General features: G+C 37.1%; 1 protein-coding gene across 6 annotated transcripts in view; it reads left to right on the top strand.

The window, feature by feature from the left end:
- The window catches only part of SPICE1 (spindle and centriole associated protein 1), a 59475-nt gene that overhangs the window by 24088 nt on the left and 10445 nt on the right, over positions 1-24942 (top strand). For 5 of the 6 annotated variants that reach the window (XR_006207811.1, XM_015544963.2, XM_015544962.2 and 2 more), the window contains 7 exons: positions 1059-1174; positions 11131-11321; positions 11481-11618; positions 12189-12454; positions 14893-15024; positions 18353-18500; positions 19388-19612. Coding sequence is in view for 5 of the 6 variants with exons in the window: in XM_015544963.2 (XP_015400449.2) it covers positions 1059-1174; positions 11131-11321; positions 11481-11618; positions 12189-12454; positions 14893-15024; positions 18353-18500; positions 19388-19612 (1216 nt within the window). In the remaining variant the exon portion in view is untranslated. The remainder of the gene's footprint in view (positions 1-1058; positions 1175-11130; positions 11322-11480; positions 11619-12188; positions 12455-14892; positions 15025-18352; positions 18501-19387; positions 19613-24942) is intronic. The other variant, XM_042957157.1, reaches the window with a different exon arrangement.

The raw sequence follows: 24942 nt of genomic DNA, 5'->3' as shown, positions 1-24942 counted from the left end.
AGTAGAGAAGGAGGTAGGGGGGAAAAGGGATAAATTTGAGAGATTTTAAAAAGGAATAGAATTGACAGGATTTGGGAGCTGATTGGATGTGATGTATGAGAAAGAAGGATACCTCCCAGTTTGCTGGCTTGAGCATATCAGTAGATAGTGATGCTGTTCATGGTCTTAGGTAATATGGCAGGAACAAGGCTTCTGGAAGAATAATAGGAGAGGCTTAGGAAGATGACTAATTTGGGACATGTTTATTATATGTATATAGGATGTCTACTAGGGATATCTTTTAGGCAGTTGGATATAATTGCCTAGGGCTCCAGTGAAATCTGGGTAAAGGTAGAAATTTGAGAATTCACAGTATTTTACTTGTGATTGCAGCTTTGGAACTACAATCATTCAGAAAGGGAATCAGACGAGAGGAGAAAAGGTCCAAAGGGAGGACCTTGAGTCCCATTAGATATTAAGAAATAGTAGAAAGAAGAACCAATAAAGGAGATTGGGAATAGAGAAAAAAAAAAACAAAAAACAACAGGGAAATCTGGTATCATGCCAATTAAAAGGAAGAGTGTATCAAGAAGATCTTGAAGGGAAGAAAGGAGTGGTAATTAATGTCTAATGAATCAAAGAAGTAAGAGAAGGCAGAAACTAAAAAAAAATAATCTGTTTGATCTAGGAACAAATCAGAAGAGGATGTTGACCTTGTAGAGACCAGTTTGAGTGGAATGGTAGGGCAGAAGCAAAGTTGTAGGGCACAGATGGTAAATGGGAAGTGGGGGGCGACTCTTTCAAGAGGTTTGGTGGTGAAAGGGAGAAGATACAATGAGAGAGACTTGTTCACATTTAAATGTGGATGAGCTGAAGCCTGTACAGAGGGAGAGGTTGGAGAGGCAGGAGATAGAAGGTCATGGAGTAGAATGGAGGTGAGAGGGTTTAGGTTCTAGAGCACTTGTGGAGATGTTAGCCTTAGAAGGAGGGACCTCTCAATTGTTACGATAAAAAGAAAGAAAGGATGAGTGTATATATAACCAACTTGTATTTTTATTTTTATTGTTACGTTGAGAAAGGCTCTTAATGAAGTAGATGATGAAGAAGAAGAAGGAACTGTTAACAGCCAGTCTGGAGAAAGTGAGAATGAATTGGATAACTCTATCAACTCTCCGTCAAATACGAATGTAGACAGGTATGTATATGTGGCATAAATCTCTACAGTGCTTCCCTTTCTTCCAAGTATACTTCTTTTGATTTTCAGCTTTATTGAGATATAATATAATAATATTATATATATATTGACATATGTTATTGACGTATTATAATATTGGGTCTATTTCTGGATTTACTATTCTAGTCCATTGGCCTTGTCTCTCTAGTTATGCTCTAATACCACACTATTTTAATTAGAGTTTGTGGTGTTTGAATAGACTTGCCTCGTAGCTGTTTTTTAATTCAGAGTTTTCTTAATGATTTTTACATGTTTATTTATCCATGTGAACTTTAATATCAATTTATCCAGCTTCATAAGAAAAGATTATTGGTATTTTTGTTCTTTTAATAAATTAACTAGGCAGGGGCGCCTGGGTAGCTCAGTCAGTTGAGCGTCCGACTTCGGCTCAGGTCACGATCTTGTGTTTTGTGGGTTCAAGCCCCTTGTCAGGCTCTGGGCTGACAGCTCAGAGCCTGGAGCCTGCTTCTGATTCTGCGTCTCCCTCTCCCTCTGCCCCTCCCTCCCCCTTTCCCCCTCCTTCCCCTGCCTCAAAAATAAAGATTAAAAAAAATTTAATAAAAAAATAAAATAAATAAACTAGGCAGAACTGACATCTTTATTATGTTGGGTTTTACTATCCAGGACAAAGTATATTTTTCCATTTGTTAATGTCTACATTTTTGTTTTTGCAGTGTTTTAATATTTTTCTTATATAGATTTTGCTCATTTTTTGTGGTTTATCCCTAAGTAGTTAATGTTTTGTTGTTGTTGTTATTCTCTCAAATGGGATTTTTCTCTTCCATTATACCTTCTAAGTAGTTGTTTGTGTTTACGAAGCCTGTTGATTTCAGTGTGTTATCTTGATATTCTGCTAACTTATTGAATCTTGGTTGAGTTAGTTTTAGCATTGTTTTTCTAGAGTTTTCCAGGTATTCCATCATGTCATCTGCAAATAGACATAGTTTTATATATTTTCTAAGTGTTATATCTCTAGTTGGTTTCTTTTGTATATTGCAGTAGCTATAGGACAGTATTAAATAATAGTGGAAATAGTGAAAAAAAAAAATAGTGGAAATAGTGGGCATCTATGTGTTGTCCCTGATCTGTGAAAGTGACTCTTTTGTTTCCTCTTAAGTAAGGTGCTGGTTTTAGAAGTGAAGTTTTTGAAAAAAAAAAAAAAAAAAAAAAAAAAAAAAAGAAGTGAAGTTTTTGTTGTTTTTGTTTTTTGTTTTTTAACAATGCTAAGGAAAGGTCTATCAGTTCTTATTTTGAGGTTTTGTTTTTTTTTTTTAAATCAGGAATGAGTGTTGACTTTTTCAAGATCTATAGAGATAATCATATAAGTTTCCTGCTTTAGATCTATTAATATGGTGCATTAGATTATGGATTTTTTAATATTGAACTATTCTTGCATTACTGAAATAAATTCCACTTGGCCATGGTGTATTCTTTTCATTATTGTAGTGTTGGATGTTGTTTGTTAATATTTTATTTAGTATTCTTGCGTTACTATTCTTAAATAATATTGTCTATAATTTTTTAAATATGTAATATCAGATTGAGGTAACAATATTATACTTGATTTCATGAGAAGCATCCAGAACATTTTCTAATTGTTTAAGTCCTAAAACAATTTATGTAGTTTGGGACCCTGTGTTCTTCAAAAGGTTTGTAGAATTTCCCTGTGAAACTATTTGAATGTGGTGCTTTTTTGTGGTGAAGTGTCATAATAACTTTTCTTCTTCCATGGAGAGTGGATTAAACTTTCTACTTCTACTCAAGTCAATTTTGGTAAATTATATTTTCTTAGGAAATTATCCATTTTTTGTAGGCTTGTCAATGTATTTCCATAGAGGTGTGCAAATAATTTCTGTACTTCTAAAAAATGTCTTTTGCTTTTGTGCTTATCTCCCCTTCTTCATTTCTTTTTGTCCTCCCTCCCATGTTTTACAATTAGGTTAGTTAGTGGTTTGTCTATCTTGTTAAATTTTTAAAGAACCAGGATTTTGATTTATTAATTAGAGCTACTGTTTTTCTGATGTCTTCTTATCAATTTTCACTTTTATCTTCGCTTCTTTTAGTTTTCTTTCATTTACTTTGCTTTTTTCTACTTTGCTTTCTTTTGCAGTTGGTAATTTAATATATTTATTTTCATACTTTATTTTTAATTGATAAATACGTTTAAGGTTCTGAATTTTATTCTGGTCTGTGCTTTAAATGTGTAACATATATTCTAATACGTAGTGCTTTATTATTTTAGAAATTAGGTAATTTCAGTTTATATTTTTTCTTTTACCTAAGAGTTGTTTAGTAGAAGGTTTTTTTTTTTTTTTAATAAAATTTTTTTTTTTAACGTTTATTTATTTTTGAGACAGAGAGAGACAGAGCATGAACGGGGGAGGGTCACAGAGAGAGGGAGACACAGAATCTGAAACAGGCTCCAGGCTCTGAGCTGTCAGCACAGAGCCCGACGCGGGGCTCGAACCCACGGACCCTGAGATCATGACCTGAGCCGAAGTCAGACGCTTAACCGACCGAGCCACCCAGGCGCCCCGTAGAAGGTTTTTAAAAAATGTTTCCAGACAGAGGGGCTTCTTTGTTTTTGGTTTTCTTATTTCTAGTTTTATTATATTCAGAGGGTGGTTTATGATATTTCTACTTGTAGAGCTTAATGATGTTTTCTTTGTGGCCTAATATATGATTAAATTTTTGTGAATGCTCCATTTGTGTGCTTGAGAAGAAGGTAGATTCTATATTAACAAGGTGTAAAGTTCTATATGTATATCCATAAAATTTACTTCATTGATTATGTTGTTTACTTTTTCTGTGTCTCATTTTTGCCACAATGTTATATATTGAGAGTAGTGTATTAAAGTCTCTGTTAGTGTTTTCTATTTTTCTTCGCATTTGATGTTTACGTATATTTAATTCTCTTTGTAGTTGAATACCTTCATCCTTGTATGGGTGACTGCTGTGTTTTTTGGTACATGGATATCCAGAAGTCTTGTATCTTCATTGTGAAGTATGGCTTTTAGCATTATGAGTGTCCTTTTTCATATTTAATACCTGTGGCTTCAGTTCTACTTTGATATCAGGAGTGAAATCTCTGCCTTCTTGCTTCTAATTACCTGGTTCATCTTTGCTCATCCTTTTATTTTAGCCTTTCTAAATTGTTGGGTGCTGGGTGTGTCTTTTATTTTCAGCATAGAGTTGGGTCTTGCCTTGTTAGCCAGTTTGAGAATCTTTTTTTCTTTAATTAGTAAAGTAAGCTTGTAATATTTATTAATATGGTTGATGTGTTTGATGTCAACTTTGTCAGATTATTTTATAGTACTATGGTGTTATACTGTAATTATGGTTTTCTTTCTCTTTGTGATGTTTTCTCTGTTCTCTTTTTTTTTTTTTAATTTTTTTTTTTTTAACGTTTATTTATTTTTGAGACAGAGAGAGACAGAGCATGAACGGGGAAGGGTCAGAGAGAGGGAGACACAGAATCCGAAACAGGCTCCAGGCTCTGAGCTGTCAGCACAGAGCCCGACGCGGGGCTCGAACTCACGGACCACGAGATCATGACCTGAGCCGAAGTCGGCCGCTTAACCGACTGAGCCACCCAGGCGCCCCTTCTCTGTTCTCTTAAAAATTTCTGTTGATGTCTAGGAAGTTGGTAATTTTGTTCTGGTTGGTTGCCTTTATATCTACCTTTTATAGAGGGTTTCAGTCCCCTATTTTCTTTAATCTTTTGTTGTCTGGTGTGTTGGCATTAAGTGGTATTTTGACTTCTACCTGCTTCCTGTACAACAAATAAGTTATTCTGTATTCTCATTCTTTCCCTTTTCTCTCAGGCCTTCTCCTCTTTTAGCTGCATATTTTTTGCTTTGACAGAACATAAAACATATTATTCTTCCCTGTGTATTGCCATTTTGGTTTTAGTTTTGGAGCTACAATTAAATATAGTAAATGGTCATCATTGGTCTTTTTTTGATGTTTCCCTAGTTAACTCTTGGTTGGATCTGTCAGGGCTCATGCTATAGCATTTGTGAATATAGTATTCCTTGAGTTCTTGAAAGGCTTAAAAGTTTGAGGGACAGCTTGGCCAGATAGAAAATCTTTGATTGATGCATTGTTTCTTTGAATTTCCCCATTTTCTTGAAAATGTTCCTCCATTCTTAGTTTGCTTTGAATGTTGCTTTGACAAGTCTGATGCTCGAATAATGTTCTTGCCCTTATAAATAATTTGGCATTTTTATGTAGGTACTTAATTTCCTTTATATTTAAATTTTGTTTCTTCTGTCTTTAAAATTTAATATTGCTAAGCTGTGTCTTGGGCTTACCTTTCCAGGTCAGTTTTTCCAACACAGCTGTCCTTTTTGTGTATAGATTCAGTTCTTTTCTTTCTTTCTTTCTTTCTTTCTTTCTTTCTTTCTTTCTTTCTTTCTTCCCTTGGATTGTAGTTTCAAATATTAGTTTGATATCATTGTTTTTCTTTTTCAGAGCCTCCTTTTATATACATAAAATGATGTTTCTTGTCTTCTATTTCTAGTACTTTCTAACCTTTTTTATTCTTCTATATATTTTTTTGTTTTCCTATAATTCTTCAGTCTTCCTTATTAAATGTTTATTTAGCAATTCTCCATTGGATGCATTGTAATTTAATCTTTATTTCTGAGTTTTTCTTTTTCTTCTTATTCTTTCCTGAGTTCAGTCACTTCTTATTTTGTTTCTTCTTGGATTTTGTCCATATCTGGTCTTAGTGTTGGAATTTCTGATTAAAGATACATATCTCCAAATGCTTGTTTAAGTATATTTAATTCCATTTAAAGTGTTTTGTCACAGTTTATTTTCTGCTTTTTCTTTGGAGGGGAGAAATTTTTATTAGCTGGAATATTTCAATTAAATTTTCTGTTTTGTTATATTGTCTTTGTATGGATATAGACTGTTTTAGTTTGTGTATTTTGTGGAGAGGGTTGGGGGTTTGGGGTAGTTTTTCTCTCAGTTACAGTGAAGCAGAGTTATTTTAATGGGTGCTTTTTTTTTTTTAAGTATCAGTAGGTGGAAGTTGGTTTGTCTTCCAGTACTGTTGTTCTTTTTTGTCTTAAACCGTGCTCCCTAGTTAAATGTGTTAAGATAATACACTTCTTTTTGCCCTCAGCACTCACCTCCTAAGAACACTTCTTCCTTCCTGTTCACATCAAGAAGTGATGCCCTTCCAAGATAGACCACCTTGGGTTCCATACACTTCTTAGTAGTATTATGATGCTTAGGTTTGGGGTTTTGTGTGTGTGTGTGTTTTTCTTTTCTTTTTAAGTATTTGCATACCTAGAGTATTTGCATATTTTCTTTTTGGAGGTAATTTTGTCACCATTAGGCTCTCAGCTTTCTTCTTTGTGCAGTCGTTTTGAACTGTCCTCACATCCAGCTAGAGTTTCTGACAGGAACTCAGGAAATAACTTTGCTGGAACTTGGTGTGTGTTTTTCTACTAATAAGTAATTTGAAGTTAGTAGTATTTTCTGTATTCCAGTAATGTAGAAGGTATGGGTTATATGCTGTTTTTCTTCCTGTTGCCTTGTCTCGTGGGTTTTGGCATAGAGTGATTCAAATTTAGCTGGTCACCGTTTTCTTAAGGACACCTGGAAACATGTATCATCTTTTAAGCAGTTTTTTCTTTCAGAACCCAAATACAACTAATCTTATACAAATTGCTTTTATTCTTTACATTTGAATCAAATTACTGTTTTTTATTTGGGCAAGGTTAGTTTTATCTCATCAGTTGTGTGAATAGACAGTTTCCGTTTTTTTTTGAATACCTAATATCTCAAAATGTTACTTGTTAACTATTAAACATGAGGTATCAGAAGAAGCATTAGACTTGGAATCTGGAGGGTAAGCCTTGGGTTATTTAACAGTTGAATAATCTGTAAGTTTGTATTTCCTCACTTGTAAAATATGAGGGTTAGAACTCTAAGGTGCCTTCTGGTTTGAAAATTTCTGTAAATATATGTTCCTGTGTGGTGTAAAACAACAGAAATTTATTCTCTCACTGTTCAGGAGGCAAGAAATCTGAAATCAGTTTCATCGGACCAATCAAGGTTTTGGCAGGGCTACATTCCCTCCAGAGCTCTAGAGGAGAATCTGTTCGTTGGCGCTTCTAGGGTTTTTTTGTTTTTGTTTTTTGCTTTTGTTTTTGTTTTTTTTTATTATTTTTAAAAAATGTTTTATTTACTTTTGAGGGGGGGGCAGACAGATGATCTGAAGTAGGCTGTGAGCTGACAGCACAGAGCCCCATGTGGGGCTTGAACTCACAAGCCGTGAGATCATGACCTGAGCTGAAGTTCAATGCTTAACTGACTGAGCCACCCAGGTGCTCCTGCTTCTTCCGGGTTTTGATGGCTGTTGGTCTTCCTTGGCTTGTGGCTGCATCATTCCAATCTCTGCCTCTATCTTCTACCTTCCTCTCTTTGTATGTTAAAGTCTTCCTTTGCCTCTCTTGGACATATGCAAAATTTATAATTACTCTCATTCCAGTATTCCCCGGTGTCTCAGCATGAACTCAAGTTCCAAATCTCCTCTAAATGTTATCAACTCAAACCAAATCTTAGCATTTAAAGGAAGTATGGGTGAGCTCTGAATAAGAGCCATCCTGGGCCAGTATTCCTCTCTGTGGATGATCCTGTGGAATTAGAAAACAATCTATCTGCTTTTATTTATTTATCTTTAAGTGTTTCTTTATTTTGACACAGAATCCCAAGCAGGCTCCATGCTAATAGCACGGGGGTCGATTTCATGAACCACGAGATCATGACTGGAGCCAAAATCAAAAGTCAGACACTTAACTGACTGAGCCACCCAGGCACCCAAACAAGTTATCTGCTTCTCAAATGCAATGATGGAAGAGACATAGGATAATTATAGACATTGCCATTTGAAAATCCGAGGAAGAAAGGGGTCACCAGTCCTAAGCCACTTTGAAACTCAGCAAGGCAAATTCCATTAGGTTTCAAAGCTGGTAATAATCTTTTGTGACTTGAAGCTTCACCCTTTGGGTCCATGGCTCTGTCCTTTGGGCCTGTGGCTCTGTCCTTAGCCTATGCACGCCTTTATACCTGCAGCTCTGGCTTTGAAGTCATTCTTCATTTTCCTTGAAGCCCATGCTTACACCAAGTAATTTTATCAGCCTGTTTGCTGACTATAGAATTTTGGGAGTTTGACACCCTTCCTTCACTTTATCCTATCTCTGTCCCTTTCAGTCCAAGCTGGCAGTATTTCTGCAGGTATAACATTCTCAAGAGACTTTATGGGTCTCTTTTGTATGTTGTATGCCATTAGATAAGAGGCCTTCCAGAGATCTTTCCTGGATAATCCCATCTATATTGCTGGCCTCTGTTGAGATCATTGAGGGGATCCATGAGTCAGATGCCTACTCTTTTCATATTAGCAAAGCATCGTTAAGCCATGCACTTGACCTTCTGTCCAGGGTATGCTTTCCTAATAGTGTCTCCTAATTTGAGCATCTTCTGCATTCTGGACAGGCTGAAAATTTCTCAAATCATCAAGTTCTGGTTCCTTTTGGCTTAGTAGTTCTTCCCTCAATGTATTTATTTCCTCCTGCATTTCACTCTAAGTAGCAATAGGAAAGCAGGCTGTACCTTCAACTCTGCTTAGAAATCTCCACAGCTAAATATCCAAGTTCATTGCCTACAAGTTCTGCTTTCTACACAACTCAGCTAAGTTTTCTGCCATTTTATAATAAGGATTGCCTTTCTTCCAGTTTAATAACATGTTTCTCATTTCCTTCTGAACCCTTCCTCCAGTGGTAGGGTCTTTAATAGTCATATTTCTACCAGTATTCTGTTATGATGATCGAGGCTTTCCCTACCATGTTCCTCACTTCTTCCTGAACCCTCAGTGCTGGGGTCTTTAACATTCATATTTTACGAATAGCCTATTTAAGGCAATCTAGGATTTTTCTGTCATTCACCTAAAAATTCTTCCAGCCTCACTGTTTTCAAATTCCACAGCTCCTTTCACATTTTTAGTATTTTGTTATGCTAGCACCTCATATCCAGGTACCAAAGTCTATATTAGTTTTCTGTGGCCACTTTAACAAATTACCATAAACTTGGTGACTTAAAACAACAGAAATTTATTCTCTCAAAGTTCTAGAGGCCAGAATCTGAAGTCAGTTTCACTAGGCTGAAATCAAGGTGTTGGTATGGCCACATTCCCTCTGGATACTCTAGGGAGAAATCCAATCCTTGCCTCTTCCAGCTTCTGGTGGCTGCTGTCCTTCCTTGGCTTGAGTCCACATACCTCCTGCCTCTGCCTCTGTCTTCACATTACCGTCTCTGTGTCAGAATCTCTACGTTTCCCTCTTATAAGGATACACTTGATTTCATGTAGGGCCCATCCAGATAATCCAGGATCATCTCTTTTTCTCAGGATCCTTCTTAACTTAATCACATCTGCAAAGGCCCTTTTTAGTCAGATAAGGTAACATTCATAGGTTCTGGGGATTCAGTTGTAAGTATCTTTGGGGAGGCCATTCTTAAACCTACCATAAGTAGCATTGTATCATTTTTCTTATTATTTCATATAACCTGACTTTTAAAAGTATAAACATTAGAGACAGTGAGTTCAGATTGGTTTGGACTTTCCTAACTTGTGCAGAAATCTCATTACAGCACTTTTCTTAGGATTTATCCTGAAGGTTGGACTTAGAGCTAATACTGTTTTACAGAGAACTCTTTCTGATGCTTTGATAACTAGCCCCCTTTGAATGGATTGCATTATAGGCCTTTTGCTAAATATGTTTCGTAGCAACTAATGTGCAATGTGCATAATTTGCTTGAAGGCAACTCCCTTAGGTTGACATTTGTGGAGCCACTAAATAAGATTTCCCTTTTCCTCTTTTTTTTTTTTATAACAGTTTTATTGATTTATAGTTCACATACCATACAATCCACCCACATAAAGTATAATCAATGATTTTTAGTATATGCAGAATTGTGCAACCTATAGTCAATTTTAGAACATTTTCATTACCCTAAAGAAACCCTATATTCTTTAATAGTCAAACCCCATTTCCTCCCAAGCCCTTTAGCCCTGTCTGATCTATCAGATTAATCTATTTTCTATCTCTATATATTTGCCTGTTCTGGACATTTCATATATATGGAATCATTCAATATGTGATCTTTTGTGTCTGGTGTCTTTTACCAAGCATGTTTTCAAGATTCATCCATGTTGTAGCATGTATCTTCGCTTCATTCCTTTTTATGGCTATGTAATACTCCATTGTGTGATTGTAGTACGTTTTACTTTTCCACTCATCAGTTGGTGGACATTTGGGTTGTTTCCACTTTTTTGTCTCCTGCCTCTTCTAAGCCTCCGTCCAACTGAGAAAAAGACAAAGGAATCAGGTGATTGGAGATAAAATATCAGCCTTATCAGTACTAAAGATGATTATAGCAAAAGGCTTAGTGCTCTAACTCCCTGTACTGCAAGCTCTTCCATTCCTTCCCCTGCTCCCAGAGACTCAGGGCAGAGTCTGCTCCAGTCCCTTCAGTTCAGCGATGAGCGGAGGCTATGTTCTGAGGATAACCTTCACAGGAGAGAGAAAATAGAAAAGACCAAGCCATGTATTTTCTCTGGGAAAGAGGGAGGAGGATGGGGCCCATATCACCGAAGTCCAGAAAGGGCAAATTGCTCCTGTGATTAGGAGCCATGTAGGTAGGAAACTGGGAGGAAGATGGAATGATTTCTTCTAACACTAAGAAGACTGGCATTTTAGTCATCTGTCTTATAAGTTGAAGAAAATGTATTTTTTCTTTGATTATGAAGTATTAAAAGCTCCATCAAGCAAATATGTAAGCAGTTGAACAGTTTAAATGACAGCATTTATTAATTTTAATGTAGCTTGTTGTCTCATAATTTATAGGTTCCTCCACCAACTAAAGGAAGATAATTCTGACTTAATTAAAAAATTGTGGACTGATATTCAGCAGAAAATAACAACACAGTCACAAGCAACAACCCTTCCAGAAACTCCATCATCTGCTCCTCCATCAGGGGAACAAAACGGTTTGCTCCCCCATTGTCTTACTTCTCCCAGAACAGTGACTTGTTTTAGTATGTTCTTTTTTAAACATAGCAATTTTTAAAGCAATGGTATTTAGTCTTGACTGTCTTTACCTAATTGAATAAGATACTGATAGATCTGTTAATTGGAATGCTTAAAACTTTTTTGTTGTTCACTGGAGATTCTTTTGGAAATACTTTTTCTTTTAGCTGCTCTGAATGCTACCAATGCTGTCAAGAGAATCCACACCAGGCTCCGATCTGAAGAATCTACTGAGACTCTAGACTCAAGCTATGTTGTGGGACAAGTGCTGAACTCAAGGAAGCAAAAACAGTTGTTAAATAAAGGTTCATTCCCTTAATTTGCCAAGATGAATTAGTAAACACATAACTTGATACAACTTCTTTAATCTCTTAGTAAAGTTTTTCCCCTTAAACTCATCCAGTCAGAGCCAACTGATTAAGACTTTGTTGAATGGTGGCTAAGAAATGTTCTATGCCATGTAACTCTGTAGAAAGATAGTTTTAGTGTCTTTGTTATACACAGTGTAAACCTGTATGGATTTTTATGACAAAATGGTTATAACTTCTATACAAACCTTTTATAGGGGCGCCTGGGTAGCTCAGTTGGTTAAGTGTCCAACTCTTGATCTCGGCTCAGGTCATGATCTCACGGTTTCATGAGGTCAGGCCCCACGTTGGGCTCTGTGCTGACAGCATAGAGCCTGTTTGGAATTCTCTCTCTCTCCTCTTTCTCTCTGCCTCTCCCTGACTTGCACTGTCTCTCTCTCAAAATAAATAAATAAACATTAAAAATTTTTTGTTTATAAATTGTGAATAACAGTCAAAGGTTTCTCTAGTAGCTTTCTGGTATAATTTTTCTTGGTCTTATAATAGAATGACTTCTCTCATTATCAGTGAAAGGAAAACTGGATTCTCATGCTCCTTCCAAGCAGAAAAAGAGCATACTAACAGCTAGCACAGCCTCCACAGACTTACCAAATAGCAATAATTCCAGCCTGGATGTCCTCAAACACATGATAAATGAAGTGGAACATGAAATGGAAGAATATGAACGGTGTACAGGACGTGAGGTCAAGGGACTGCAAAGTAGTCAGGGTCTCACAGGCTTCACTCTGTCTCTGGTGGGCTCCCTCTGTCGCCTGGTTCGGTACCTTAAAGAGGTAAGAGCAAGAAGTTATTAGAGTCTCCTCTTCAGGGTGCGGGTAGACATGCTTAGAGTTGTTGTTTTTGTTTTTGTTTTTTTTTGTTTTTGCTCTACCCTTAATTTATTGCAGTCTCCAAATGAAATATAGTCAAATCTGAATAGCTTTATTTAAAATATCTCCGCATGGGGCGCCTGGGTGACTCAGTCGGTTAAGTGTCGACTTCGGCTCAGGTCATGATCTCGCAGTTCGTGGGTTTGAGCTCCGTGTCGGGCTCTGTGCTGACAGCTCAGAGCCTGGAGCCTGCTTCAGATTCTGTGTCTCCCTCTCTCTCTGCCCCTTCCCTACTTGTGTTCTCTCTCTCTCACTCTCAAAAATAAATCTTAAAAAAATTAAAAAATAATAACTAAAAAATAAAATACCTCAGCTTTAGATTGTCTGCAGTGAAGTTTTATCCTCTTAATTTTCCTCTGCATGCTGATTTATGTATCATCTAATATACTGATACATGGTCAGCTAAGTGATGTTGATTTTAATATGAGTTTTAGTAAAATATAATTAGAGGGGTTAATCTGCTATAAATAAGATCATGTCTTATGCTGATATTGAATATTATTGTTTGGCAGTATTAGATTCAGTAGAACTACTCAACGTGTCCTCCTTCTGATGCTTTTTCTGCTTCCTACTCCCACTTTAGTTGAGTTTGGAGAGCAGCATACCTGTAATCTATAGACACATATGGGGAAAGTTCTTCATGTTATCTGTGTGACTAACTCAGGCTTTGCATTAGTGTCTGAAGTGGGAAATATTTTGTTGTTGTGAAAATAATTTATAAAACTAGCAGGAATTGTTTTTTAGTTCATTTGTGAATAATCAGTCTTCAGAATGCTGTGGAATTAGAGTTGGGTAAACATTTCATCTTTCAAAAAATCTATTTAAACTATTATTTTTTTATACATTTAAATTTGTTAAATACAACAAAAATGTTCAAGGACATTTTATTATTAAAATTGTTGGTTCATTGCTCTAATTCAAATTTTTTTAAATGTTTATCCATTTTTTGAGAGAGACAGAGCACAAGTGGAGGAGGGGCAGAGAGAGAGGGAGACACAGAATCTGAAGCAGGCCCCAGGTTCTGAGCTGTTAGCAAAGAGACTGACGTGGGGCTCAAACTCATGAACCATGGGATCATGACCTGGCCGAAGTTGGATACTCAACTGACTGAGCCACCCAGGCGCCCCAGTCTCTCTAATTCAGATGTTCCAATTTCTCTGGAGATGTCCTCCTAAAATTGCTTTTTAGTGAAATATTTATTGTATGGTCAGACTTAGGAAAGTCTTCACATTCTTCTACCCTTAAGTTAGGAATCTCTAGGAGTGTACTTTTGGCTCTCTGAAAGTATTACAGGTTTAGAAGCATATACTTTTTAGCTAATCACTTGCTTTATGAAGTTAAACCATTTAGGCCTGTCATTTATTTTTAATTTTCTTTTAACAAACTTAATTTTTGAATTGGTGATGCATTCATACAGTGTGAAATTCAGAGAAACAGAGATACAGATAAAAATTCTAATTCTCACCTTTTTTTTTTTTATTTTTTTTATTTTTTTTTTTAAATTTTTTTTTAACATTTATTTATTTTTGAGACAGAGAGAGACAGAGCATGAACAGGGGAGGGGCAGAGAGAGAGGGAGAGACAGAATTGGAAGCAGGCTCCAGGCTCCGAGCCATCAGCCCAGAGCCCGACCCGGGGCTCAAACTCACGGACCGTGAGATCGTGACCTGAGCTGAAGTCGGACGCTTAACCGACTGAGCCACCCAGGCGCCCCTCACCTTTTTTTTTTTTTTTAATGCTTATTTATTTTTGAGAGAGAGCGAGTGTACACACAAGAGGGGGAGGGGCAGAGAGGGAGACACAGAATCTGAAGCAGGCTCCAGGCTCTGAGCTGTCAGCACAGAGCCCCTCGCAGGGCTCAGACCCACAAGCAGTGAGATCATGACCTGAGTCAAAGTCGGATGCTTAACCGACTGAGCCACATAGGCGACCCCTAATTCCCATCCTTAACTTCCATTTAACGGGTCTGCTTCCTCGGCGCCAGCTCTGACGACGAGGTGTGAGTGTGTCCTTCTAGAGATGCTCTGTGTGTATTCAACCAATATGTATATGTACTTCCCCTCTCACTTCATTCTGCAAAAGTTGTAGTCATTTAATTCCGCATACCATTGTGTTTATTGTGTTCTATTTAAAGAAGGGAAAAGGATACAGTATTTCATTTTAATGAAATATAAACCTTTTAATAAAATATTTCATTCTCATTACTGTCACATAATATATACTCTGTAAGTATTTTTTTGACAGCTTTGAGTAGAAACTTTCAGTTTTCGGTACTTGATGCTGTTGATAGTAGTTTAGTTTTGGATGGGAGTTTTATTGATGGAAGTGGATTTTTTTTGTAGAGTGAGCTCCAACTGCGTAAAGAAGTGGAGACAAGGCAGCAACTGGAACAAATGTTAGGTGATCATCGAGAGCTCATTGATGCTCTTACAGCTGAAATTCTTCTTCTCAGAGAAGAAAATACCGCGACCCAGGTACTTAGATGCAATCTCAAGCTTTTCTGTGTTTAGTATCATAAAACGTCTAAGGATATATAAGATTCTCCAATGGGTGTTGTATGGAAACCAATTTGCCAATACATTTCATATTAAAGAAGAAAAAAGAATATATAAGATTCTCTTCTAGTTGCCTTTGGTTTTGTTATGCTGATGTGATTACCTCTCACTTCTTTATTATCATCAATGGTAGCTTTTATTGAACATTTATTACATTGGAGGTACTATAGTAGAAACTTGGACTTGAAATACATATAGAATAAATCTACTGTCTTTAAGAAACATATTATTTAGTGGGGAAGACAGAATCTACATTTAAATGGTAACTACCAATATTCTATTAGTTGATCCAAAATGTGAAATAAAAAAATGTTATGATAGCTACTTTTAATTTCAAAACATCAGGGGATACCATTTGAGGAAGCTTGCTGTAATCATATGCCATTTAAAATTGTTTACAGTATCTTCAAATTTATTATAGAAGTCCTCTTTGCCACTTGTCTGGATAATTGCTTTTTTTTTTTTTTAAACGCTTAGACAGGGGGTGTCTGGGTGGCTCAGTTAGTGAAGCATCTGACTCTTGGCTCAGGTCGTGATCTCATAGTCGTGAGAATGAGCCCTGCATCAGGCTGTGCACTGACAGCGCAGAGCCTGCTTGGATTCTCTCTCTTCCTCTCTCTGTCCCTCCCCTGCTCATGCGTGCTCTCTCTCTTTCTCAAAAACAAAACCAAAAAACTGAAAATAAAAAAAATTTACACAGTATTTCTTCTAGGAAATCTTACTGCCTCAATGCTGTGTTCTTCATTTGTGCCTTTTGGATATTCTTTGGATATTGCTCTCCACTCTGTGTGTCTATAGATTTGCCGAATGTGGATATTTCATATAAATGGAATCTTGCAATTTGTGATCTTTTGTGTCTGTGTTTTTTTTTCATTTAGCATAATGTTTTCAGGGCTTATCTATGTTGTAGCATGTTGTCAGTAGCTCGTGACTTTTTTTGTCCACTAGTATTCCATTATGTGGATACACCACATTTTGCTTATCCATTCATCAAGTGATGGATTTTTGAATTGTTTCCACCTTTTTGTATATTATTAATGAATAATGCTGCTGTCAACATTCATGTACAAGTATTTGCGTGAACACAGGTTTTCAGTTCTCTTGGGAAAATGAATGGTTTTTAAATGTACTAACTGGCTCAACAAATCTTTATTGATTTGGGCCTGGCACTGTTCTAGGTGTAGGAAGTACAGTAGTGAACGAAGAAGAAATCTTTACCCTCGTGGAGTTTATATTCTAAATAAATCCTGGGGGAAAAAAAAAGTGGAGTATATTGTAAGTTAGATGGTGGTATGTGGTATAAAGAAGAATAAAGCAGGTAAGAGGCATAGCAAGTACCTAGGATGGGAATTGTAATTGGGGTGGGCCATGCCTGTGAGGAAGGCCTGAAGGAGGTGAGGGAGCGAGTGTGCAGGTAGCTAAGAGAAGAGCAGTCTCGGCAGAAGAACAGCAGGTGCAAAGGTCTTGAGGTGAGAGCGTGGCTGTTGAGCGCAAAAGCATGAGGACCAGAATGTCTGGAGTCGAGTGTGGAAGAGTAGTAGGAGGCAAGAGCCAATAGATAAGCTGTGTCATGAGGGCTTGCAATCTGGGTAAGAATTTGGGTTTTTATGTTGGGTGAGAAGGGACACCACGGAAGGGTTTTGAGGAGAGAAGAGATGTGATGTGATTGAGGTTTTATGAGGATCACTGTGGGCGGCTGTGTGGAGACTAGATCAGAGATCACTGCCCTTTCTCGGTTCATGGTGCCCTTATTATCTCAAGATCCCCGTAGGCTGAAAGAAATACCCAACAGTTTCCTTTATTAAGTAGTTCGGCTCAAACTACTTAGTAAGTATTTATGTCTCAACAACTTAGATGCTGTTTGGAAAAAAACCCACAAAATATCAAAGTATTGATAGAAAAAGTTCTATTTGTATTCATGATTAAATAACCACAATTATTTACTGATGGGATATGTCTACCTGCTGGGTACTGTACAGCTTCTCAAAGCTTGGAATCATTTTGGATATTGCCATTCTTATTTCCTATTCCACAGTAATTTTTATGCAGTGTTGCTTTTTATCATAGCAGCTACTGACAGCCCAGCTTCATGAAGATACAACATCATGAAAAGGAATGTATTTTGATCTAATATGGAAGCTGTGAACCACCTCAAGCTAGGAGTTCACTGGTGCCTGACAGATGTTGAGCAGCAGTGTTTTCCTTAAAAATATAAGATGTCCTGTGGTGCCCCTGTGGAGGCCCAAAGTGCTTCAAACCTTTTGGGGAACAGTATAGAACTAGACTCTAGGTGGTCAAACATGGAAGCAGAATGTTACAGACAGGAGTTAATGAAATAATCCAAGTGAGACATGGCAGCCTGGTCTAGGTTGGAAGTGGGAGAGGCTGTGAAAAGGGACTAAATTGTGAATGTATTTGGAAGGCAAGCAGTAGGATTTGCTGATATGGGGCCAAGGAGAGGATGTGAGAGAAGAGTCAAGGATGATTCCAAAGCTATGGACTGAATATTTGGAAGGATAGAGGTGCTGTTGATGAGGTGGGGGTGTTCAGGGAGAATTTGGTTGCGCACATGTAAAGTTGGAGCCTATGTGAGTTCTAGGTGGAGATGCTGAGCAGGTCATTGGAGAGGAGTGTGGAATTTGGGAAAAAATTTGGGCTGGTATGAAATTGTTTAGTAGATTTCATTCACTAGTCCTACCAATAATACTTCTGACTTCTGGCCATCTCTGATTTTTATCAAATGTCTGTACCTCTTGGATATATACATATATATATATATGTACATATCCATGTATGTATCTCTTCTCTCTGTATATATTTTCTCTTAACATTATTTTATATACGTTACTATAAACACTTACAGGATCACGTTTTTTCAGTTTAAATGCCCGTATAATATTCTGTTAAATTTCCTCCACCTGATATACTTGCCTCTTGGGGTAGCTTGAGTCAGTTGATACCATCTATATAAAAGAGGTTTTATAAATCAAAAGCCCTATAAAAGGTTAATCCTTATTATTTTGGCAGTGTATTTATTAATAATATTCTGTGATACATTTAACCATTCTTCTATCATGAGACTTTTAAAATATTTATGATTACGTGTTCTTACAAAGGCACTATTTTAGTATTTGAATGGAAGTTCAAAGTTCCTAGACTATTTAAGATAATGATATGGTTATACATATCTAGGTGATGATTTGATGTCTGATATGTCAATGATGTTATTTAATTCTTTTTTCTCCAGGCAAGGCTTCAGCAGTACATGGTCACAACAGATGAGCAACTTATATCGCTCACACATGCCATGAAGAACTGTCCTGTGATAAAAAGCAATGAAGAAAATCAGGCATCAGAAAGGGGATCTACGAGTAGGAAAATTATAGACAGTCCAGGTAGGTGTGGTCTTATTACCCCAGGTTGGTATTAAAACACTGATAGAGTAAACAAGACTGTAAACTTACGTGGAGTTATTGGTTGTTGGTACATATGCAGCACTGTCACTACTTTGTCAGTATGGCAATGGCCACTACTATTTTCAGCTAATATTTATTGGGTTATTGCTGTATGCCAGGCACTTTTTGAGTGTTTTACATGTATTATCTCATATACCCCTCATAATAGTCTTATGAGGTAAGTATCTTTGTTATCCCTATTTTCTCAATGAGAAAACCAAGGCTTAGAGAGAACTGGTAACTTAGCAAGATCATACAACTAGAAAGTAGCAGAACTTGCTTCCTATACCAGTGGGGCTTTCGTGCCAGCACTTTTCATCACTGTGCACCAGGCTCAGGAGGAGAGGAGATGGTCTTGGAAAGAAAAAGAAATACCGGGTTTTAGAAATTCTGATGGTTTGAAAACCTTTCTTCACTTTGTGTACCTTCATATGCCACAGGCTGAATAGGGCATTTAGGCCTTTTCATGTTTTTTGCTTCTAAGTAATATCTTGATGAGTGTCTTGTATGGAGAGTGTTTTATGTATGTAGGAGTGTTTTCTCATGAGGGATTCTAAGAAGTGGCTGAGTAAAATTTGACTTGTGTGAGATACACTCAATGGCTAGGGCAGGCCTAGAGGGCTAGGGGCCACCAGTGCTTTTCTCAAAAACGGCCTCTTCTTCCCGGTGCTGTCCCCTCACGAGTTACGGCTAAGGAGGATGTGGCCTAGAAAGTGAAGGCTCTAGAATCCATGTGATTTTACCTTTTATGGAAATGCATGTAAGTATAAACACCTGCAGTGTGTCCATGGTTTCTTTAAGTGCTAATGGCCTCTCATCTTCTTCAGACGGCCCAGCTGTAAATGCTGACGTCTCTGTGCCGTTGGTGTTCCGAGGGGAAGAAGTGGCTGCATTGGCACAGGAAGACTTGCCTGTTAAACTGTCTCAGGTGCCAGCCCCGCCGGGTAGTGCGAACGTGGCCACCAGTTTTCCGGCACATGTATTTGAGCCAGCTGTGTTGTTGACACCACCCAGGCAGAAGAGCAGCTCCGGATTCTCTCCCTTGCAGGAAGGTGAGCAGGCTTCTTCTAGAGTGGTGTGCCTGTTGCCTTTTTATGCCTTAAAAATGTAACACTGTGTCCATTTTTACCTGATAAACTGAATTTTGAAAGCTATTGATTGCCACACATAATCTTTAAGCTGGAGGAGGATTTTTCAGGGTTGTTTATATCATGTGTGTTACATCAATGGTGAAGTATCATGTTGAATTTCATTATGTATCTGTTCTGTTGGACATTGTAAATATTAAATCAGATCAAAGGATCAAAGTCCTCAGCATTAAAATGCCGAGTAAGAGAAATCCTCTTTTCCCTATGTTCCAGGAACATAGGAAAGGGTAAGAAACAGGAGGAGATTATCCTCCAGAGAGTAATGAAAGCTTAACCAAAGAAGGGTAAGAGCTGTGACTTTTAGGCATTTGTAATTCAGATGTGGTTAACATCTTTCTCATGGAAAGTGTTTAGCTTATTAGTCAGTTGAGGTAATTTTATAATGAAAATTAAAAATAGCTTTAGAGCCACTTTTTGCAGGACATATATAAAGAATAAAAACATTTAAATTTAAAATTAGGTCAGAGATTCTTCACTTGGGGGCTCATGGATGGTCTTTAGAAGTTCCATGGAATGCTTCATTGTTTGGAAAATTATATTTATTTGTCCACCTGTGCATTCTTCTAGAACTATAGCCTTTTTTCCCCCATTTTCAGAACAGTTCTTTAATCAAAAAAGTACCTTAGACTCTTCTCCAGTGTTTTTAGAGAAATATTAATTCAGCCTTGATTTGCCTACATTTTTATTTCTTTAAAAAGAGTGTTTACATTCTTGAATAGGGGAACAGAATAATAACTTTTTTTTTTTTTTTTTTGAGAGAGAGAGAGAGAGGGAAAGAGTGTGAGCATGAGCAGGGGAAGGGCAGAGAGAGAGGATCCGTGCAGTGGCAGTGCAGAGCCCAGCGTGGGGCTCAAACTCATGAACCATGAGATCATGACCTGAGCTGAAATCAAGTATGGCGTTTAACTGTCTTAACCACCCAGGCGCCCCCACAGTAATAGCTTTTGTTGTCACTGGGACTTACAAATTTTGTCAGATTTTCTGTACTTTTCAATAAAGGACAGGAAGAGGCATTAAGGTTAAAGAAAATGGCAAATCCTTACCATTATAAAATTTGTCTTGGCATTTAATATGTGATTGCAGAATCTGTCAGATCTGCGTGGCGTAGGGAGACAGTGCTAGACTGAGAGTCAGAAGTGCTGAAGTCTTGGCCAACCCAATGACTAGCCGTGAGGCATGCATTTTCTGCATTTCATTTTCCTAGCTCTAAAGTGAAAGATTTTTCTTTTATCTTTAATGTTCCTCGAGCTCTGTAATTCTGTGATTCAGTATTTCCTCTTCAGAGGCTACAGAGTATTGTTAAGTCTTGTTAGATTTAGGAAATATGATTTCAATTCTGATTTCTGTTCAGGTTAGATTTTCATTCCTTAAAGTAATCTTTCAAATGTTTACATGGTATTAGTAAGCTTGTCTAATGATCTCTTTTGAGATATTCTAAATTATTTTCCATTGGTGATAGTAAAATAGCTTGAAATTCTTTTAAAGAAATGATGACAGTAAATATTTTTACTCTGATTACAAATAATACTAAATGTTTACTAAAGCAAATTATTTGGGGACTATTATAGACAACACTTTGTTAGCAGGTTTGCACTGAAAATAACACTATACATTTCTTTTACAGTGTGCAGATAGGATAACCTTTGAGTGTGTATTGTTAGTTGAAGTTTTATCATCATATTTTTCAGCATTTTGTTTAGAATGCTCGCATGTAAAGAATTGTTCAGTTAAACTGAACATGTGGATAAAGGTAGGAGATACATAGGGCCCTTGATCAGCATTTAGTTGTGCTCTAGAACAACTCTGCCTGATAGAACATCCTGTAGTGATGAAAATGTTCTATGTCTTTTCCATTCAGTATGGTAGCCACTAGCCTCAGGGGACTGTTGAGCACTGGAAATGTGGCTAATATTACTGAAGAACTGAATTAATAATTTTACTTAACTTTAATTAATTTGAATTTGAATTTGAATAGCTGCATATGCCCAGAGGCTATCATAATGGACAGGCTCACTCTAGAATTTCCTGTCAGAGATATTTTCCTTTAGCTACTAATCGACTTCTACTTACAGCCACACTTTTTGAAAGAGTAGTATATTAAGCTGTTTTCATTTTCTTATCTCCCATTCGTTTTTTACTTTCGGATGTTAATTCTAATTTATATTTCCATGTGCTTAAAAAAAAAAGCACATACAAGGGTCTCTTCCTCTTTCATCTTTAGGCCTGTGCTAAGAGGGAATCATTTTTTTCCAATTTGATTTCTGCTTATCTTGTGGTGGTCTCCATAATTAATATAAAATATTTTTGTATTTCTTTGCTTAGATGTCAGCTTTACACAATAATTATAGACTCTCCTTTATTAAAGAAGAGGGTTTAAAAAATTTATTTTTTATTTTATTTTTGAGAGAGACAGAGCGCCAGCAAGGGAGGGGCAGAGAGAGACAGGGAGACACAGAATCCAAAGCAGGCTCCAAGGGCTGAGCTGTCTGCACAGAGCCTGACTTGGGGCTCGATCTCACGGATGGTGAGATCATGACCTGAGCTGAAGTCAGACGCTTAACCGACTGAGCCACCCAGGTGCCCCGTATTAAAGAAGAGGTTTTAATTAACATTAACCTACTTCTCTAATTTGGAAGATTACATTTTAATTTTTAATTCTTCTGTTGTTTAACTTTGTGTTTTCAAATACTTTTTATTTCTTCTTGGTTCACTTTAGGCAGTATATCTCAGCTTTCTGCTATGTAAGACAAGGATCCTGGCTCCCCTTTCTGGCTCTCCTTTGCTTCTACTTCCCACCTTCAGTCAGCCTACCTTTCCTTTTACAGGATCACAGTTGGTAACATTTACGTTGTTCCATTACCACACTTACGTCTTCTGTGTCTTGTCTACAGATGGATACTGAAAGTTGAAAACAAATGACAATTATTTTTTGTTTTGTGATCCATTGTTACTATCAATCCTTGTGCCACAGGAAGGAAAAAGTTCTTCTGAAGATCAAAGTGAAATTTGTGTGTGTGTGTGAGTTTCTTTATTTCACTTCATCAGTTGCTCAGAATCTTTAAGCTTGCTCTGCATTTATGGTGACTTTCTTGCTCAGTTTTTGTTTTGCCTGGAATTTCAAATTGCTCTTACCTCTTGTTTTCACAAGAATAATGTGCTTTACACGTGAATAATATCTTCTGGTCCTTATACTGTCTGTGGCATGGAATCCGCTTTCATCTCAGAGATACTTTGCAAAAGCTCTTCATCCCCTGGTCTGGTCTTGACTGATTGCTCGCTGAGCCCACTGCACGCCTCTTATCTTGGGAATTGCTAACATTACACTCCTGGATTGCATCTACTATTTCCTGGATGCCATTTCTTCTTCTTCTTTGGTTTTCTCCCTCAAGTTTTTGAAATAAATCATCAGAATGGGTATATAGAAGGTAAACCCTAAGTTCTTAAAAATTAGAGAATATTTTTACTTTTCTGTTATACGTGGTTGATAATTTGTCTAGATACAGAATTCTAGGTTCATATTCGTTTCCCCCTGAGAAATCAAAGGCATTGTTCCACTGATTTTTAGTATCTGGTGTTATGGTTGAGATGTCAGATGCAATATCTAATTTTTATTTCTTTGTATTTGACCTACTTTTTCTCTGTGGAAGCTTTAGGGTTCCTTTGTTGTAATTCTGGCATTGCATAATGTGTGTCTAAATAATAGTTTTTTTTTTTTTTTTTTTTTCTCATTGCACAAAGAGGCACCAGTGAGACCTTTTGGACTAAAGACACATGAATTTCTACAGTTTTAGAAAACTGTATGTTGACCTTTTGGATTATTTTCTTATGTATTTAGCTTTATATCTTCCTTCTTATATTCTGGAGGATTTTTTTCATTTTGTGTTCAAACCTGTCTTTTAGATTTCTTTAATTCACCAAATTGTATGTTTAATTTCTAAGCAAGAGCCCTTTCTTATTGTCTAATCTGTTTTCATTGATGCTTATTACAACTGCATTGTCTTCTAGAAACTCTCTTCTGAGTAGACCATTTAGAATTTTGTTACATTATCTTCTGTACCTGGATTTTCCTTCTCTTCCTCTTAGTCTCTTGTTCTGTTTACCTATCCTGGTTTTTCTCTTTGTGCTGTCAGTTTTCCTCATATGTCTGGTGTTACTTCATGGCCCATGATAGTTAAGAATAAATGACATGACTGAATGTTATAGGTGGTTGGCATACATTTGCTCTTCTGTGTAGGTGAGTCTTGGTCTGTTTTCCCAGTAGGCTTTCCCTTCAGCAGTTACTTTGTATATGTGGACATGCTCTGTTAACTGCTGGCCTCCTTTTAGGGTATGCAATATGCAGGTAAGATCGAGCTGTTCTACTGGGGCTACCACATTTACTTTCCCCAATGCTGTTTTGTTGTTGTTGTTGTTTGTTTGTTTGTTTGTTTGTTTGTTTTTGCTTTCAAGGATGGGTGGGGGTAAGTAGTGAGCACAGCCTGACTGACATAACCATACAGTAGACGAACTTCCAAGTTATTCTCCAGTTTTCAGTCCTACTTCTCACTTTCTCCCTCTGTACTGTCGTCTTTGAGCTAACAGCCTTTTTAGGGTTCCCCCAGAAAGACTGGCTTTTACCTGTAGCTTCCTTAGAATACATATATGTGTTCAGCACCGTGTCTTCTGCTCAATTTCATTCTTTCACATCCTTCACATCTACTTTCAGTCTTTCAGAAATGTGTTGAAGTGTCTCATTTGCTAATGACTCTCTTCCTAGACCATTATCTTTACTGATGTGGATTTTAAAATTTTTTAAATTTCATTTCCTTGTAGTCAGTGAAAGGAAGCGAGCCTATGGTATTGAACTAGGAGCATCTGTCTCCCCAGTTCACTCCCTATTAGGTCATTTCACCTAAACTACTCTTGCTAAGAGCTCTGGTGGCCTCCACGTTAATAACTCCAGTGTATTTTTCTTCTGTCTTTGTGTTCTAGTTCTTACAGTAGCATTATATATGATTAATATATAATTACACCACATTTGTTTCCTTCATACCACATTCTTATAATATTTCTCTCTCCTTTCTGGCTGCTCCATTTCAGTCTGCTTTGTTTGCTAGCTTCCCCTCCTTTTTTTTTTTTTTTAATTTTTTTTAATGTTTATTTTTGAGACAGAGAGAGACAGAGCATGAATGGGGGAGGGTCAGAGAGAGAGGGAGACACAGAATCTGAAGCACGCTCCAAGCTCTGAGCTGTCA

Source organism: Panthera tigris, chromosome C2 (assembly GCF_018350195.1).
Source record: "Panthera tigris isolate Pti1 chromosome C2, P.tigris_Pti1_mat1.1, whole genome shotgun sequence".
Lineage (NCBI taxonomy): Eukaryota > Metazoa > Chordata > Mammalia > Carnivora > Felidae > Panthera > Panthera tigris.
Note: the sequence above shows the minus strand (reverse complement) of the source record. Positions and strands in the feature narration are given on the sequence as shown.